Source organism: Periplaneta americana, chromosome 8 (assembly GCF_040183065.1).
Source record: "Periplaneta americana isolate PAMFEO1 chromosome 8, P.americana_PAMFEO1_priV1, whole genome shotgun sequence".
NCBI lineage: Eukaryota > Metazoa > Arthropoda > Insecta > Blattodea > Blattidae > Periplaneta > Periplaneta americana.
In genome coordinates, this window is record NC_091124.1 from 135624966 (window position 1) to 135643319 (window position 18354).

Sequence of the window (18354 nt, forward strand, 5' to 3'; positions counted from 1 at the left end):
ATGTTGGAGTAAACATTGAAATGTTTCATGTGCATAATTTCTCAATTAAATTTACTTTTAGCAGACAGCAGGACAAAGAAATTGTTCTTTTGTTATTGTCAGATTACAGTAATCTTATATTAAATTATTTGCCCATAGTAGACTAATACACTTACCAACTATTTCAGTGGTATACTTTGCATAGACAGACATCCTTACAATGGACAGCAAAATAATCTCTCAAGTGCTATAAAAACATCATTGGTATTACCTTGTTCTCAACAGCAAATGGTATGGACTGGACCTCGCACTCATTTCATGAGCTATTTGCTGCAGAAGTGTAACACATTTCTGCCCTATTGTAGCAGAAACATCTAGTGTCATGACACGACTGAGAAGCAGAAAATACCACCCAAGAGCTCCTGCTGATATGCTGCAAGATATCATTGGTAACCACTCAAGTAGTGCTCGCAAAACACAGCCGTCAAACTGGACAGTTACAGAGTCTAATACATTTTTCATTCCTCTGAAAAATAAAACAAAATAACATGAGAATTTAATGCAAGAACAAGATCTCATCAATGAAGTATTTTCTCCTAACACCAACATAACAAAAGTAATTTTGTGATATACTAGGATCTTCATTACGAATTTCCTAACTGCAGCTTCTCACATGATTACTCTTCGCTATAGTGAGAGCTGTATGCCAGTAAATTATAACCTACAGTCTGGATTAAGTGTATACGTCTGTCATTTACAGTAGTAAACACTTGAAATTACAACCATCTTCGATCTGCACACTTCATCTTTGGAATATCGTTGGCTTAGAGTGTAAACCTGCTAACCACCAAAAAGAAAATCTTACAAGGGAAGCAAAAAATTGAGTTTAAATTAACTCTGAAACTTTAGGACCAAATCCAAAGTACAGGTGGCATTTGTACCTGTACTTTGGATTTGGTCCTAAAGTTTCAGATAATAAATTAAATCAGCCAATTAATTTAAGTTTAAAAGACATTCAGCTTCCACATAACACAATGCTGTCAAAATGTTAAGAATAATAGGAGAAAAAACTGTTCCTCATAAGAATTTGGTAAGTTAAACATTGATGAAGTGACAAAATGCTCAATATACGCTCTTAAATATGTAAAACAAAATAAAATATACAATTACGGCAAAAAAACTCAGAATATGTCAAAGAAACCTAGCTAAAACTTGATCAGCAAAGATATACACCATTTTTATGTGCATGTGCATCCAATAAAAATATGATTGAACTTGCATAAACTTCCACAATCTAGTCATAATCTACTCCTTATAGGACAGATCATCTTGCCCAGTTTTGTTTATAAAACTCAGTACACGTACATTATACATTACTCTTAGAATCTTGTTTAGCAGAAACATCAGAACATATTTTATTTACAGTATATGCAATATTCATATTATGTTCTCAGCTCTCATGGTTTAGTTTACTTACACAGCAATAATCAAATATGTCAGATTTTACAAAGAGCCTATATTGTTGGGAAATAGAGTGAATGCATCACATTCTGTTCCAATAGCTAGAGATCCACGCTGTGACTTTCTCACAAGTGACATAGATCTTCATATTAAAATGTTTCCAAGTGAGAAGAAAAAACTTGAACATGGTATGTTATTCAAAAGTTAGTTGCTAATAATGATTCTGACAGGAGTAGTGTTGAATAACACAAGATGCAGGGAAGATAACAGAAGGTTGGAAAGGTCAAGCATTCTAAGTGCCATTTTTGGGGAAATTTTTTTTTTGACGATGTCATGTTCTATGTGCCATGGGCAATAGTTTAAGTTTGTTCCAAGTCTAGGTTGCCAAAGTGGTTCTCATTAATGACAATAAAAAGTGCTAGTTCTATGTGCCACTGCCTCTGCCTGCAAACACGTTCAAAGTGTCATGCTTTAGCACATATGGCATTCTCACTTTATACATCTCTTGGATATGGAACAACAAGTTTTGATGAAGAAATCATTGCAATAAGTGAAAGTCTCAGGAATCTTCTATGCCACATCAATAAATTTAAGAATGCAGTTATATTGTCAGACTCCAAAGCAGCTATTCTATCAATAGTCTCTAAACACACACCTTCAGCTCAAACAGCAGAAATAACTAAAATGCTCTCTCACACACCTTCAGCTCAAACAGCAGAAATAACTAAAATGCTCTCTCAATATCATTCAATAAAAGATTTGTATTCCAATGGATACCATCCCATTGTGGAATCCTGGGAAACGAGAATGCGGATGCTTCAGCAAAGAAGGGCAGCACTGCTACTTACAGACCTGTTACTAAATATACGTATTACTCTGTGAAAAGATTTATTAAATCTACATACTTAGACTTCAACAAACAAAATTGGATAGCACAATCCCAAGGGAAAAAATGGAACTCTCTGCATCATAATCCACAGCTAATTCCCGATTTACCCGAAAAACGTCTGTAGCTGCATTTAGATTGGCAACAGGCCATGACTGTTTGGCCAAGCACCTGAATAGAATTGGAATATATCAGTCCCCTAACTGCCCATTGTGGAACTCAAACCAAGAAATGGATTCGGAACACCTCAAAATCTGTGCTTCAGTGGCTGACCATGATAATATCTTTGAAAAGTATTGGAGTGCAAGAGGTCAAATGACTTTATTGTCAAACGCCTTGCATTAGAAAACAACAACAACAACATGCAAGATGAAGTTGTGGGAATAAGGAAGAAAGGAAATGTTAAAGATGAGCAAAAGAAGAAAATATTACGTGAAAATTTTTTCAAAGATGGGGCAGCAAAATTAAAGTTTCAGCAGTATCTCACCCACCAATAGTACTCAATCAAAATCTTGTTTGTGAAGAAATACAAGCTGCATATCGCTCAAGCACGAATACTGTTTATCAATAATACTGTCTTTATATATGCTGAGCACAGGTATATATTTTTAGTTGTTAGGCTGTTGTTTGAGTACTGAACTATACCACTGGAATGAAAAGTGAAGCTTTTCAACGATTCTCATGATCTGCTAAGTCAGCGTTGTCAGATAGAGACTAAACGGAGCGGAGCGCTCCATTAGACTGGTTGCGTGCTCCGGAGTTTCCATAGACATAAGCAAGTTCAAGCTCCGATCTAGCTCCACAACTGGTTTTGGAGCTTACAACTCTGACACTACTGTGCTAAGTGATGGTCAACAAGGAATATACATTTTAGGAATAACTCAGGTTACAGAAGTAAATCCCATCCACACATCGGCAATGCACTATAAGCAACATTGTTTCAGGTAATTCACACCAAGTAAAGCAGTATCCAAAGTATTGATCTTAAACATAGATTTTTGCAGAACCTGTAACATTACAAAACAAAAGGAACATCAGTGTACAAGAATAGTCAATACAGAAATGCCTAAGACTGGCAAATTTCTGTTAATGAACGTCAACTACTGATAGGTTATATGAACAGTATTCCCAGAGATATGTCAGTATGGCCATGGATGTTCATACATATAAACAGTACCTCAGTCCTGATCTGAATTATAGCAGGTTATTCAGTATGTTCAAACAATTGCATCAATCAACTGAAGTTTCATACAAATAGTCTGTTATCCAAAAGGATTTCCCCATCTATCTTTTCATTGGCTTAGAGTGGACACTTGCTGCAAGTGTGATTAATTCATTCTAAAATAGCAGTGAAAGATGGGTCTAGTGAAGCAGCACAATTGGGCCTATATGGATAGCAATGTCAAAGGAAGATTTTAATAGAAAAAGGAGCATCTTCTGCGGACCTCTGAAAAAAGAACTAAGGAAGAGACCAGTGAAGTGATTTGTATGGGACAGAAACATGGACATTATGACGAAGTGGAGAAACGACTAGAAACATTTGAAATGTGGATATGGAGAAGAATGGAGTGTGCGAAATGAACAGACAGAATAAGAAATGAAGCTGTGCTAGAAAGAGTGGGCGAAGAAAGAATGAGCTGAAATTGGTCAGGAAGAAAAAAAGAAATTGGCTGTGTCATTGCCTTGTCCAAGAAAAAACTGCATACTGAAGGATACTCTGGAAGGAATAGTGAACGGGAGAAGAGTTCGAGGCAGAAGAAGATATCAAATTAGACAACATTAGGATATATGGATCGTATGTGGAGACTAAAAGGAAGGTGGAAAATAGGAAAGATTGGAGAATGCTGGGTTTGCAGTGAAAGACCTGCCTTTAGGCAGAAAACTATGAATGAATAGTTTTTCATCACAAAAAAATCAATGTGCAATGAACATAATGGCTACAGATATGGTATATTTTAAATTACCGACTAGTGATTTTTCTGTGGTATCAATGCACTTAAAACAAGTGCTACCTGTATCAAACCTAACACATTCCAACATATTCTATAGTAGATAACTCAGTTGCTACAACCTTGGGATTCATCTCAGTAACATTCCTGAAACTATCGCTCTTTAGTGAAAGTCCAAAAATGACTTCATGCCTAATATCTATGATCAATCAAGGTTTTGTAAACTGCAAAAAGATAATTAGTGGGTTTTAAAGAAGTCAAACAAATTTTCATTCTAAGTCATTCTTTCCTATCATGTATTCTATTTTTTTTATTTAAGTAGGTTATTTTACGATGCTGTATCAACATCTTAGGTTATTTACCATCTGAATGATAAGAAGGTGATAATGCTGGTGAAATGAGTCTGGGTCCAGCACCAAAAGTTACCCAGTACTTGCTCAAATTGGGTTGGGGGAAAACCCCGGAAAAAACCTCTTCCTACTAGTAGTGCCTACTATTTCTTAAGTGTAGAGTATAAGTTGTGAAAGCTTGGAAGTAGACAGAGTCTGTGTGATAAACATACACAGAATTAACATGAAAAAAATCCATAATCTGAAATTATAAGTCAACTAAAAGATAAATTTCAAACTAGTGTCATAAATAGTGACGGTTCTTCCAAAAAAATTGGAGTTTTCGACAGATTGAAAAATAATTTCGAGTTTCTAATTATTTAGCAAGAAAAGCAAAACAATTACAAAATGAATATGGTATTGTGACAGCTGCAACGGGGTTCGAATACGCGTCCAACAGGGCGCGCGGCAGACGAGACGCTGGTACGGGGAGCATCTTCATGCTGAAGGGCAGAGGGGGTGTATTACGTCAATGCGACGAGGGGAAGTTGCGTGCGCAACTGCTACGTGCGGAGTGAAGGGGGGACGGAACCTCCCGACTCTTCCAGAAGTCCGTCGAAGTGGAGATATCCAGATAATTCGAGAGAGCTATCGCTGCACACCCGTAGAAATTTCTCGCAACTATGATTTTGCTATAAAAGAAGAAACACGAGCGAACTTGAGCAGTTTCAGTTTATTCAGCCATTCAGTGAGTAAGCCAGAGCAAGCAAGCCAGTTCGACTCGAGTGTGCGTCCGCAACTGTGTCAGCATCCGAAGGCCTGAGTTCGAGTACAGGGACTGTCTCTGAAGGTCTGGGGTTCGAGATTCTGTGAACGCGAGTGATTGAGTCAGAAGAACTGTGAACTGAGAACTGACAGTTCTGATTTGTAAATAGTGCTTTGTAAATATTAGTTAAGATTAACAGTTCATTGTTGTTCGTAATAGTCCAAGTAAATTGTCATTGTCGTTTGTGGAGTGCAATAACGAACACTGTGTTACTGTGTGGAGAGAAAATCCTATTGTTGAGCAGTAATAAAATTTACAGTATATTACCAACCCTTAATCCTAGACCAGGAGCCTGTTTCTTATAACTCATGGACTAGTAATACTAGTCTATACAGTAGTAATATTAGTTTATTTCACAAGTCTGTGTTTCTAGAAACTACAAGGGTAAAGTAATAGTTACCAGTTCACAGACTAGTGATATTGGTCGATTTCACCAGTTCATAAGTGATTCTGTTTCTCAAAATGCTAATCTAGTTGATTATACTAGTATTCAACAGGAATATTTCTACAAGACTATAAAGACTGGGATTTCTATATTATAAGTTACCAGTGACAATCTTCTTCAGATAAGCAAAACAAGAATGGTGTTCTGGCTGGAGCAAGTGGTCCAATAGTGTGTGTATTTGCAGCATCCATCAGAATGTTAGATTAATGTTGGATGGTTGTAGGTTGAAAAAGTTGACAATTCATGAAGGCTTTTCACTTAACATTTACAAAGACTGTCTTTGTAAAAATAATTTGTAATCCTCCACAGCCAATGTGTTATCTAACATCATGTGAAAACTGTCCTGGTACTTCACATTTAACAGAATATATGGCTAATCTGTTTGATGTAAATGGAATTGATTAAATAACCTACAAAATATGGATATCTACAGATAGAACAATACTTCAAACAGTTCTCTCTTACAAATACGTGAAGAGACGATGCAAGGAAAACTATTCGAGCCTCCCTCTAAAAAATGACCTCAATTTATTGTACAGGACAGTGAAAAGGCAAAAAAACTAAATTCCTATTATGCCACTGTTTTTAGGATGAGGGCAATAATACCTAATTTAGCTTCTGTGTAAAATACGGGTCAGTTTTCTATCAAGCCTAGGGACATAAGGAGAAGGATCTCTAAATTGAAAACTCATAAATGAGTAGGACCTGATGATATCGCCAGAGACATGTTAAAATTGGGAGGGGAAGCCATGATTCCCTATCTACTGCGTATATTTGAAATATCAATAAACAATGGTACTGTCCCACGAGATTGGAAAGATGCAATAGTGGTGCCAATTTATAAGTCAGGGTCTTGCTCATATACAAAAAATTACAGACCAGTCAGCCTCATCTCTGTGGTCTGCAAACAGATGGAACACTTATGTGGCTGTTAAGGTTATAAAATCTCTAAAATTTTAACAAATAAACTCCTATATCAAGCTGCAAAAAAGAATAAAGAAAAAGGAAAACCATGAACAAACATCGTAAGAATGTATGAACTTCAGCATTGTCCAGTAGGGAAACAAATATCGAAAGTATGAAATTGGAGGAAATTCCTTCCTCAATGGTAATTTAGCTGGTGACCAGATGGGACCAAGCATGACCTAGTGTGTCCATACATTTTCAGTAATCACGATCACAGATAATCATAGTCTGTCACTAGTATTAGTTGTTCTCGCTAGGGTCATTAACCTGTAAAGTATTCTATCCTTTGCTTGCTGGTTTTCCCGTTAACTGCACTCTTTAAGCTTGTACAAAACTATACTCTTGTACAGAACAATACTGTGACCGTAGTTTTGTTACCCATTCTCTCTCACTCACATTCCTGAGTTTTGGAAAATTTTGCTTGTCATTTTCACGTTGTCCATGGTGTACTGAAGTGATTGTGTGATTAAAATTAGTGTTAAACAAAAATCACGTTCTTTGTACCAAAAATTAGAAATCTTAAGGAAGCATGATGAAAACACCATTCTTAATCAGAAAGAACTCACCGATTCTTTAAGCATCCCACCGTCAACATTAAGGGCAATAAATAATAAAGAATTGTCCACTGCTATGGAGTAATGATTAGCATGCCTGACCATGAAATGAGTGGGCTCCAGTTTAAGTTACTGGTTGAGGTTTTTTCCAGGGTTCTCCCTCAACCCATTAAGAGCAAATGCTGGGTAACTTTCGGTACTGGACCTTGGACTCATTTCGCTGACATTTCATCTCATTCAGACCTAGATAACCACACCAGTTGATAAAGCGTCGTAAAATAATATAAAAAAGTAAAAAAACCGTGATTCAGCCACTATAATTACGTCATTGAAAAAATGCAAGCAGAGGAAAGTAAAATGCGGAAAACACGAGAATTTAGAGATTTTATTTAAATGCCTTCAACAGTTCCTGAACTCAACAATACCATAAGGGAATCTATGAGAAGGTGCATGAAACTGCAAGCAAATTGAACACTGAATTTTCTGCATCAGATGGTTGTTTGGCCGATTGAAACAAAGATATGGACTTGTTTACTGCCAAATTCCTTAAGAGTCGGAAACTGTCAGTGAAAACGACATTATCAAGTGGCAAAATGTGCTGTCTAATCTGATTTCAAAGTACGAATCCCATGATATCTTCAATTCAGATGAACATGGATTGTTCTTCAAGCTTACGCCAGATAAGCTGTATGTTTTCAGGGAAGAAAAATGTCATGGGGGGGAAATTAAGTAAGGAGAGAGTAACAGTGTTCAATGCAGCAATTTCTGATGGGCCAGAAGTTGCCATTAGTTGCAGTGAGGAAATCTGCTAAACAGCACTGCTTTAAGAATGTGAAAAAATTGTCATGTGTTTATAACAAACAACCAAGTTCATGGATGAATAGTGATTTGTCACATTAAATGATTTGGACAACAAAATGATGAAAGCAGGATTTAAGATTCTGTTGATAGACAACTGTCCCACCCACCCTAAAAGTGTGAAACTCGCCTCTTTGCCTACATGTATACTTAGCGGCAAAAAGAATGGGCTGACTCTTCGTCAATAGAAATGCTAAGTTCTATCACGCGGTTCACTCGTGTAAACGTAACCCACTGCAAGGCATTACTGTGGTGTCTCTTCATTGAAAGTCATCCGTCTATAATGCAGTAAACCTTATGAGCTGTGTGTGGCCCAGTGGTAAGAAGTCTGACATCCGTATACAAGAGGTTGTGAGTTTGCCTCCCGGTAGAGTAAAATTATTATTTTTTATTTTAATTTTTACTTAATTTATTAGTTTAAATGTGAAATGGCATTTGTTAACAAACTTCGTTATGCCTGCCTTGTAAAAATATTATTGCCCATCACCTATGGGCTATTAATAGACGAGACCTGGCCTGTATAAACAAAAATACTTGTTTCACATCCTAAAATACCGGACGCATATCAAACACAAATAAATAATTTAATTAATAAAAACAAACAATTTTTTAATATATTAACAAAACAAGGCCTGTAGTGGGGACTAGTATCTCGTCCATAAACCACCTGCGTCAACAACTGCTCTCATTCTGCGTGGCATGGAGTTCACAAGATTATGGAACAGGTCTAAATTCTTGGCCATCTCCTCCCACGCATCTAGAACTCTGCCCCACAATTCCTCAGGTGTCCGAACAGGTGGTTGTTCTGCCCAATTAGAGCGTAGGATCCTTTTGACTGCAGCCCACAAATTGTGAATCGGATTCATATCTGGTGAATTTGGAGGCCAGTCGACTGGGTCGACATCACGCCTCCTCGTAAACCATCTTTGAACCCGGTTGGCAGTGTGTATCGGATGATTATCCTGCTGGAAGAAAAATGTTCCTTCTGGATATCGTTTTTGGGCAGAAGGGATCATTACATTTGCCAAAATGTGTTCGTAGACTTCTGCCATAAACCGCCCGTGGATGCGTTCCAGAAGTCCTGCCCCATCGTATGACATCCACCCCCAACACGATACCCTCATGCAACCAGACTTGTTAATTCGTCTAACGAAGCGTTCATTGTATTGGTGGCCATTCATACAATAAACTAGGGCAGTACTATCGGTGCTATTGGAGACAATTACCCCTCGGAGAAAATGACATTTCTCCAATCGAAGTCCTGTCGGAGAGTAGCATACGCAGAATAACCTATGCGAACCAGGGCAATGAGTTATTGTTTCTGTGCCATCTTCAAGTGTATTGACAAGACAGAACGCTGTATTAACAGACAGCAGTATTGCTTGAAAGAGAGAGGGAGGTTTATTATTTATTAGAGTTTGGGCATATTCTAAGAGATACCACCACATAATTATAGCTTTGCGAGAGACATATGATGGAAAATTTGTAATTAAAAAAAAAAGAAGATTGGGGGAGATTCGAACCTTGAGCGCTACTATCAACTTGTTCAATAGACCAATGCCGTAACGACTTAAGCTACTGTGACTGTTAATGTGAGTTCGGCATAATACGGGATTTTCCTGTTCATATTCGCTCCGGTTGATTTTGTATTTATAAATTCGATTTTATTACATATTTTAGACTCTTAAACAAAATACAGCAAATTTAAATGGTTTAATTATGTGTTACCTAGTGAACTACGGCTTTGACGAGACGAGCATGCGGAATGTTATGTCTGGAACTTAGAAATTGTCGGCCGGCCCATTCTTTTTGCCGCTAAGTATACATACAAGAAAGCTGCAGCCTATGGACTGAGAGGTAATTTTCAAACAATTTTATCACAAGTGAATCGTCTTATGGTACCTGCAAGACATGAACAGTGAGGAAGTGAAACCAGTCACTCTCCTGAAAGTTGTGAATTACATTAGCTCAGCATGGGAAGGAATTGTTGGCCATACCACTGTCAACTGCTTCAGAGAAGCTGGATTTAATAAGGTAAGGGACTTGATTTTGTTAAAGTAAATTTGTATAGTAGTATGTCTCTCTGTTACTGCGGTCATTGGAGCATTTTTCTTTTTTAAATTCATAAGGTTCCAATAGTTCAGTCTCTGAAAATAACTGCCCTTCTGCTGTAACTGATGATGATCAGGATTAGGCTGCTGTAAGCGAAATGCTGGGAGACATTCATATGGAGGACTTCATTTCTGTAGACAATCAGGTAATCACTACACAAATTCTTGAATTAGCTGAAATCATAGAAAATCATGCCAATGTCACAGTTGATGACGAAGGGGATGAAGAAGACGAATCAGTTGTACGGGTTCCCAGGCAGCAAGGTGTTTTGCAGTGATGCAAATGAGATGACAATTTATCAGTGCTTCTGATATGTCAATGAGTGTAAATTCACAGTTAAATTGTATAAAAAATGTTAATATTCATTGTTCGGATTCGTGTACGAGACAGACTACGAATAATGAGTTTTTTCCCCATAAGAATTAAGCGTAGTAGGGCTATGTCTGTAATAGGTAGTCATTTCATTTAGTGTTCTGCCCAAGGGCAAGTCTTCCATTCCAAATCCAGCTTTCTCCAATCTTTCCTATTTTCTGCCTTCCTCTTTGTCTCCTCATATATCTTAATGTCGTCTATCATCTGATATCTTCTTCTACCCCGAACTCTTCTCCTGTTCACCATTCCTTCTAGTGCATCCTTCAGTACGCAGTTTCTTCTCAGCCAGTAACCCAACCAATCCCTTTTACTCTTTCTGATCAGTTTCAACATCATTCTTTCTTCACCCACTCTTTCCAACACAGCTTCATTTCTTATTCAGTCTGTCCACTTCACACGTTCCATTCATCTCCATATCCACATTTCAAATGCTTCTATCTGTTTTTCTTCACTTCGTCGTAATGTCGATGTTTCTGCCTCATACAATACCACAGTTCATACAAAGCACTTCATTAATCTCTTCCTTAATTCGTTTTCCAAAGGTATGCAGAAGATGCTCCTTTTTCTATTAAAAAGCTTCGTAATGTCGATGTTTCTGCCTCATACAATGCCACACTTCATACAAAGCACTTCATTAATCTCTTCCTTAATTCTTTTTCCAAAGGTATGCAGAAGATGCTCCTTTTTCTATTAAAAAGCTTCCTTGGCCATTGCTAACCTCCTTTTGGCTTCCTAGCAGCAGCTCATGTTAATGTTTGTAGTACACCCCAAGTATCTGAAGCTGTCCACTTGCTCTACTGCCTCATTCAGAATTCGCAAGTTTATATTGTGTCTAATGGCTTCGTTGCCAAAGCCTGGCATTAGATAACAACAACAACAACAGTTTATGTTGTGTATTTTCTTCCTATGATCATGCTCTTCGTCTTATTTGCATTTATATTCATCCCACTCTGATCACAACTGTCATTTACCTCCAGTAGCATATCCTTTAGTATCATTTCCTCTTCTGCTAACAGTTCTTTACTAAATCCTCCAAGTAGATGTTGAACAGGGTAGGTAATAAAGGACATCCTTGACATACTCCTCTCCTAATGTAATAGGTAGTACGACTATGCATGGCTGAGTGCAACCTTGGATCACAGTTCAGCTTGCTGCCATTAAGCTATACTTGTGACTAAAGTCTTCTTGTGGGGCTAAACTTTTCCATTAAGACTTTAGATATCTCTTGCTGAGAAATCTGACTGAAGAAGCATGAAAACAACATAATTTTCCTTTTTCACATCAAAGGAAGTCTGGAACTATAGCAGAAAATGTTTCCATACTTTAAGACAAGAAACAAAAGTGGCCAAATAAAGGCTCCAAGTTTTTATATTATGCAAGAACTACCATTCTATGCCTGTGTAACGTTAGGTTGGAATGTATGTGATTCCTTGCTTCCACGATTATCACACGAAGCCGAACTTATAGTACTGCCCCCATACATGCCTCACATTCATCAGAAATAAGTAGATGCAAATCTTATAAAACTTTTATAAAATGCATGCATATCACAATTACATTTAAATTTCAGCACCAATGAGTTAAATACTGTGAATAATATGATATCAATTACAAACATTAATTCTTACGACAATTTCTCCACAAAATTTACGTGACAAATGTTTCAAATAAAATTCCACTGTTTAAGAGAATACCTCATTTTCGTGACTGACTCAACTACTCACTTATTGTATTCATTCACTAATCTGTTCAGTACTGACCCTGTCAATGTTCAAAATCAGACCATAGGAAGTTAAAAGCAGAATGCAAGGTGAGAAGCCTCGTTTGGGAGCCCATTTTCTCAAGACCAGTAACGAGCATTAAGAAACTATATTCTTCGTGAATATATCACTGTCAAATACATTTATATGGCAAAAACAACACTACAGAGGTTAATGAAAACTGCATGATCACTGTCAAATGATCCTTAATGTACAATGTTATTCTTTGAGAAAGTGTTTTTACCACAAAGTTGAATTACTTACTTCAATATTTTATTGCTTCAAACACCCACTGAACATAGCAAATTACTTAGTAACAAAGCAAAATAAATTATTCAGAATATAATTCTAAAATTTTACTTACTCACTGCATATGATGATCAATTTTACACACTTATGAGCAATACTTCTTCCTGACATCAGAATACAATGTTTAATGAGCGGAATTAGGTTATTTTCAATAATTCTTGCTAACTCTAGTTGCTGAGATTTGGTATCTCCTTTAGTTGTTCTGTGTCTGCTCAGCCTTATTGATGCCACCCAAATTAGAATGTCTAGTGCCATGCTTTGGGAAACAACAGTTTTGTCAGGTCCATCAAGACACACCACTCTCACAAGCTTCTCTACAAAAGCATTTGATTCTAGCATTGCACACCGTTGGTTCCTGAAAAAATAAAAAATACACACATATAAGTCTTGTGCCACTTTGCTTGAAGTGCATATAGGATGCTTCACGTTAATTTTCAATATTTAAGGAGTAGCGTCTACATCTTGACAAATACAACATTGATCTAACCCAACACATCTATATCCAAAACTGAATAGCTGGTAACAACACAACAAATACTAGAACATTTTGTGGCTTCAAGAAGCTATGTTATTGATCCTTCTAGACTGATTTTGGCTTAATTTATATCAATCTATGCAGACAATGTATATATACTAGAGGTCTGCATTCCAACAAAAACAACAAATCGAGAGTCATGCCAGTATGTGTGGTTGATTGCTGAATACGATTCACAGCAGACTGACTGCCACATGTACTGACTCCACATGAAAGCAAAACACCCAACTGAAGCATCAAGGTCAATCAGGCGTCTCAGTCATTTGAAGTGTATCTTAGGTTGAAAACTGTCTTCAATTAATGCGTTTACAGTAAGTTATGCAGTATGGAAATATTAAACTGTCTATGCCCTATTATCTGATTAGTGAACCTAGAAGGTATAAAGACTATCAAATGTTAGTCTTTATCCTTTATTTGGAGGAATACTTGTAATATTTTGTAACATCGTTGTATTTGGAATGTCACAGGTCAGGACAAAAGTAAATATGTACATTAAAGAAACCATGAAGGAAATTCTAGACAATTGCACAAAAATTTTAAAGCCAAATAGAATTTTCCCGTTGATTGTTTTATTTTTGGAATTTTCCTTGCTCTATCTTTGATACACTGTTGGATGTGGAATAACAGAATCTGTATTCATCTTACCAGATGTAGCTCCATGCCAATCACTGCTTGCAACTAAGCATATCTTATTACACACTAATGTAAAAATTTTAAGTAAAGTGAACATGTAGATTTGGTTTGTTTTATTAAATACTGTGACAGCTAGATTATGTCTGCTTTTGAAGAAATCACTACAAAATATCTGTTCTTTTTATGCAGTCACATATTTACTAAGCTACATTAAACATTTTCATTACTCATATAATGAGTTTGACAAGAAGGGTGTTGAATAACATCATTGATAATATAAAGCATTATTTAATTTAACGAAGTATGTTACTGGTGTTTAAAGATTATTTCCTTATTTCAATGTTCAAATACTTCCTGCTTTTCTTGTTATCTAAAGTAAAAACAAAATGGTAGCCTCCTTAAGTAGATTGTTTTAAGTATCAGGCATTAAAAGGTGATGTACTTGTAGCAGAACAATCTCAAGCGCTCATGACCGACCAAGAGAAGCTTCAACCAATCAGATATAAGTACTCAACTCCTAGTGTTCTAGCAAATCATTACGTGCTCTAGCAAATCATTAACTAACTGTCTTCTCCATAACTGAAGGGTGATTGGTGAGCTTCAGTTGGTTGTTTTCATGAGAATGGAATTGAAAAATAAATTTTATGCCATCCAGAAAGTCTCTTTACAACGCAATTTTTATTCACAACGAAGTCTTTGATATGGTACATTTTATTCTGAAACCGACTTTACCAATGAAATGCGTACACCTGGAACAATGCTCAGTTTAATTTTTCTGCTTGGCGATAATTCGAATGAAAGTGAACACTGCAACAATGCTTAGTAATTCTTTACTCTTCCCGCTTAGTAATAAACAGAGTTTAGAATCTTCAGAACATATTGGTCAGTTTCAATATATGTAAACGTATGAGCAGGTGATAGTACGACTATTTTATCAAGAGTTGCTTTATTTAGATTTTTATCGTGGACAAATTTTTAATTCGAAAAAGACAATCTGAATCAAGTTCTGGGTTAGATGACAGCAGTGCTAATTCAAATAATGAGAGCGAGAAGTTCCTTCAAGGTTCACAAAAACGTACTGAGTTTCGTAAAAATAGTGATGAATACTTGCAATATGGTTTTACATGGCGTGGAGATGGATATAAACAAAATCCCGAGTGTCTTATATGTGGAAATGTTTTGTCAAATCAGACAATAGTGACGAATAAAATAAAAAGATATTTAGAAAGTAATCATTCTCATGTAGATTCAAAACCAAAATAATATTTTGAACATCTTTTGAAGTCACAGCAAAGATCGTCTACAGCATTAGTAAAATGCATTTCTGTTTCTGAAAAAGCATTGCATGCTTCATATATAGTTTCTGAGTTAATAGCCCAACAGAAAAAACCTCATAATATTGGCGAGGAATTAATATTACAAGCTGCACAAAAGTTGTGAAAATTATATTTAGTGATGCTGCAGAAGAATAAATATTCAAAATTCCGTTATGGGATAACACTGTTAGTCACAGAATAAAAGAAATGTCTCATGACATTGAAATTAATGTGAACAGTAAACTAGTGGAGAATACTGTGTTTATTCTACAGCTGGTTGAAAGCTATGACACAAGTGGCGAATGCCAATTAATTAGCTTTATTAGGTTCGAATATAATTTAGATATTATCGAACAATTTTTATTTTGCCCAGAACTAAAAACCACTACTACAGGCAAAGATATTTAGGATTGTGTTAATAATTATTTTGTTGAACATAATATTTCCTGGGAAAATTGCATCTCTCTTTGCACAGATGGAGTAGCGTCATTAATGGAGAAAATTAAAGTTTTATAAGTTTCGTGAGAGTAATGAACACAACTGTAATGACAACTCATTGTTTCTTGCACAGAGAGGTGTTAATTATGAGAACTGTTGAAGGGTGACTTTCAGAATCTGTGTTAAGTACGAATATTAAAATGATAAATTAGCCTATGTAAAAACAAGACCAGCTAAGTCTAAAGTGTTTCAAAAGTTCTGCGACTCTATGGGGGCTGAGTATACCAATTTATTTTTGCACACTGAAACCTGTTGGTTTTCTAGGGATAAATCAATGATGCGAGTGGTAGAACTTCAAGATGAGCTTCTTACTTTTTTAAGGACAGAGTATGCTTAAACTTTTGAAAGATAATTTCTGGTGTGCCTCCCTAGCATACCTTTCCGAAATTTTCGAGAGACTGAACTCTTTAAATGCAAGTATGTACACTACCAGTCAAAAGTTTTTGGTCAGCTATGAAAACAACTTCATACTTTATTTCAATGTACAAACACATCGGAAAAACTAAACAGACCAACAAAATAAATATTTTCTCTCTCTAGCATTATGACATGATAGAATATTCAAAACGAAATCTCTACTTTAACCACAAATCCATAGTTGTGATAGGTGATCGAAAACTTTTGACCGGTAGTGTAAAACAAACTATTATTTCAGCCGCAAACAAAATTCAAGGATTTTACAAAAAACTGAAATTTTGCGACTCTTCAATTATAGCAGATAAATTATTGCCCTTTCCTTTAGATGAAAGTTTTGAAAATCGATTTGTTGAAAATGAAAAAGAATACCAGTTAATAGTAGAACACCTAAATGTGTTACAAGCTTCAGTTACAAAGTACTTCCCTAGGTTGTCTGTTTCAGGATCAGAATGGGTAATTCCTCCTTTTGGTACTACTTCTGGTGAGATAAACATTCAAAATGCCATCAATCAAAACTCTGTGTGACTTAAATTGTGGTTTTCTGTTAACGAACAGTGACGTGTACTATGCAAATCAAGCTTTCAGGTATAACTCCCTGTAAAGTTGATTTGAATAATTTCGAGGGAAAAATTGTTCCAGGGCCGGGCATCGAACATGGGACCTTTGGTTAAATGTACCAACGCTCTACCAACTAAGCTATTGTATTGTATTACATACCTTTGTCTTTTTCTAATGCTAGCCAAGTTGCTGCTGGTTTTTTTTTAGAATTTTCGATTGCATGTTAATATCAACCTATCTACAACACTGAATGTCCGACATCCAACACTACATAGACGTAATCAGTGCTTTTTTTCTGGCGGAATGAACTGAAACAGCATTCCGCCAACCTTTTTCTTGTCTTTTTCATCATGGAACCGAAATATGTGTGAATAACTATGTTTTCAATATATATTTTCTTTGAATTCTGCTTAGACCTTTAAAGTCTTAGTTGGAAGAAAAGGAGGTTAAAAACGACAGAATTCCCGTGCAGTGAACAGTAATCATCTCTCCATCCACTATAAAATATTCTACACAGAGTTCCATCACCTTTTCCTCCAGAAGAAAAGCACAGATTATTATCATTATCATTATCATTATTATCATTATTATTATTATTATTATTATTATTATTATTATTATTATTATTAATTTTTGTAAACTAATCATTGTAATCTATGTTCTTTATTTTGTTGTTATCTCTATTACGTAATTTGTACCATAGTTGTTCATTTTATTGCATTATTTGTATCACTGTGCTGGACTTTTATTGGCCTATGGCTGTTGTCCAGCACATAAATGAATAAATTAATTAATTAATATTGCCATCATCATCATCATCATCATCATCATCATTATTATTATTATTATTATTATTATTATTATTATTATTATTATTATTATTAAAAACAAATAAGCACAGTCTAGTATATACAGTCGCGAAGCTCAGTATGTAGTAAATAAGCAAACATTAGATAGTTGCTCACCACTAGGATCGCTAATATCGCCTCATTACAGGCAATGCAAAATAGTACCGTCACAGTCTATTGTTTCTAGCACCCTCAAAACTCAAGCTTCGTGACTGTATATAGTAGACTGTGAAATAAGTGTATCACGATATCATGGGCAGTCAGTAAAGTGTGTCGTCAGTTAAAAAAGGTTGGGAACCACTGCATTAACTTACTATTAATGTCAGTGGTACTTACTTATGGCTTTTAAGAAACTCAAAGGTTCATTGCTGCCCTCACATTGGCCCCTATCCTCAGTAAGATTAATCCAGTCTCTACCATCATATCCCACCTTCCTCAAATCATTTTAGTATTATCCTCCCATCTACGTCTCGGCCTCCACAAAGGTCTTATTCTCTCTGGCCTCCCAACTAACACACTACATGTATTTCTGGATTTGCCCATACATACTATATGCCCTGACCATCTCAAACATTATGGATTTAATGTTCCTAATTATGTCAGGTGAAAAATAAAATGCATACAGTTCTGCATTGTGTAACTTCCTCCATTCTCCTGTAACTTCATCCCCCAGAGCCCCAAATATTTTCCTAAGCACCTTATTAATGTCAGTAGTACCAATACTATATACATTTTTCTAAGAC

General features: G+C 36.0%; 1 protein-coding gene across 5 annotated transcripts in view; it reads right to left on the bottom strand.

Moving 5' to 3' along the window:
• The window catches only part of Bruce (BIR repeat containing ubiquitin-conjugating enzyme), a 571194-nt gene that overhangs the window by 403602 nt on the left and 149238 nt on the right, over positions 1 to 18354 (bottom strand). For all 5 annotated transcript variants that reach the window (XM_069833681.1, XM_069833684.1, XM_069833683.1 and 2 more), the window contains exons 14-15: positions 12862 to 13161; positions 251 to 505 (exon numbers count right to left, since the gene is read on the bottom strand). In XM_069833681.1, coding sequence (XP_069689782.1) covers positions 251 to 505; positions 12862 to 13161 — 555 coding nt within the window. The remainder of the gene's footprint in view (positions 1 to 250; positions 506 to 12861; positions 13162 to 18354) is intronic.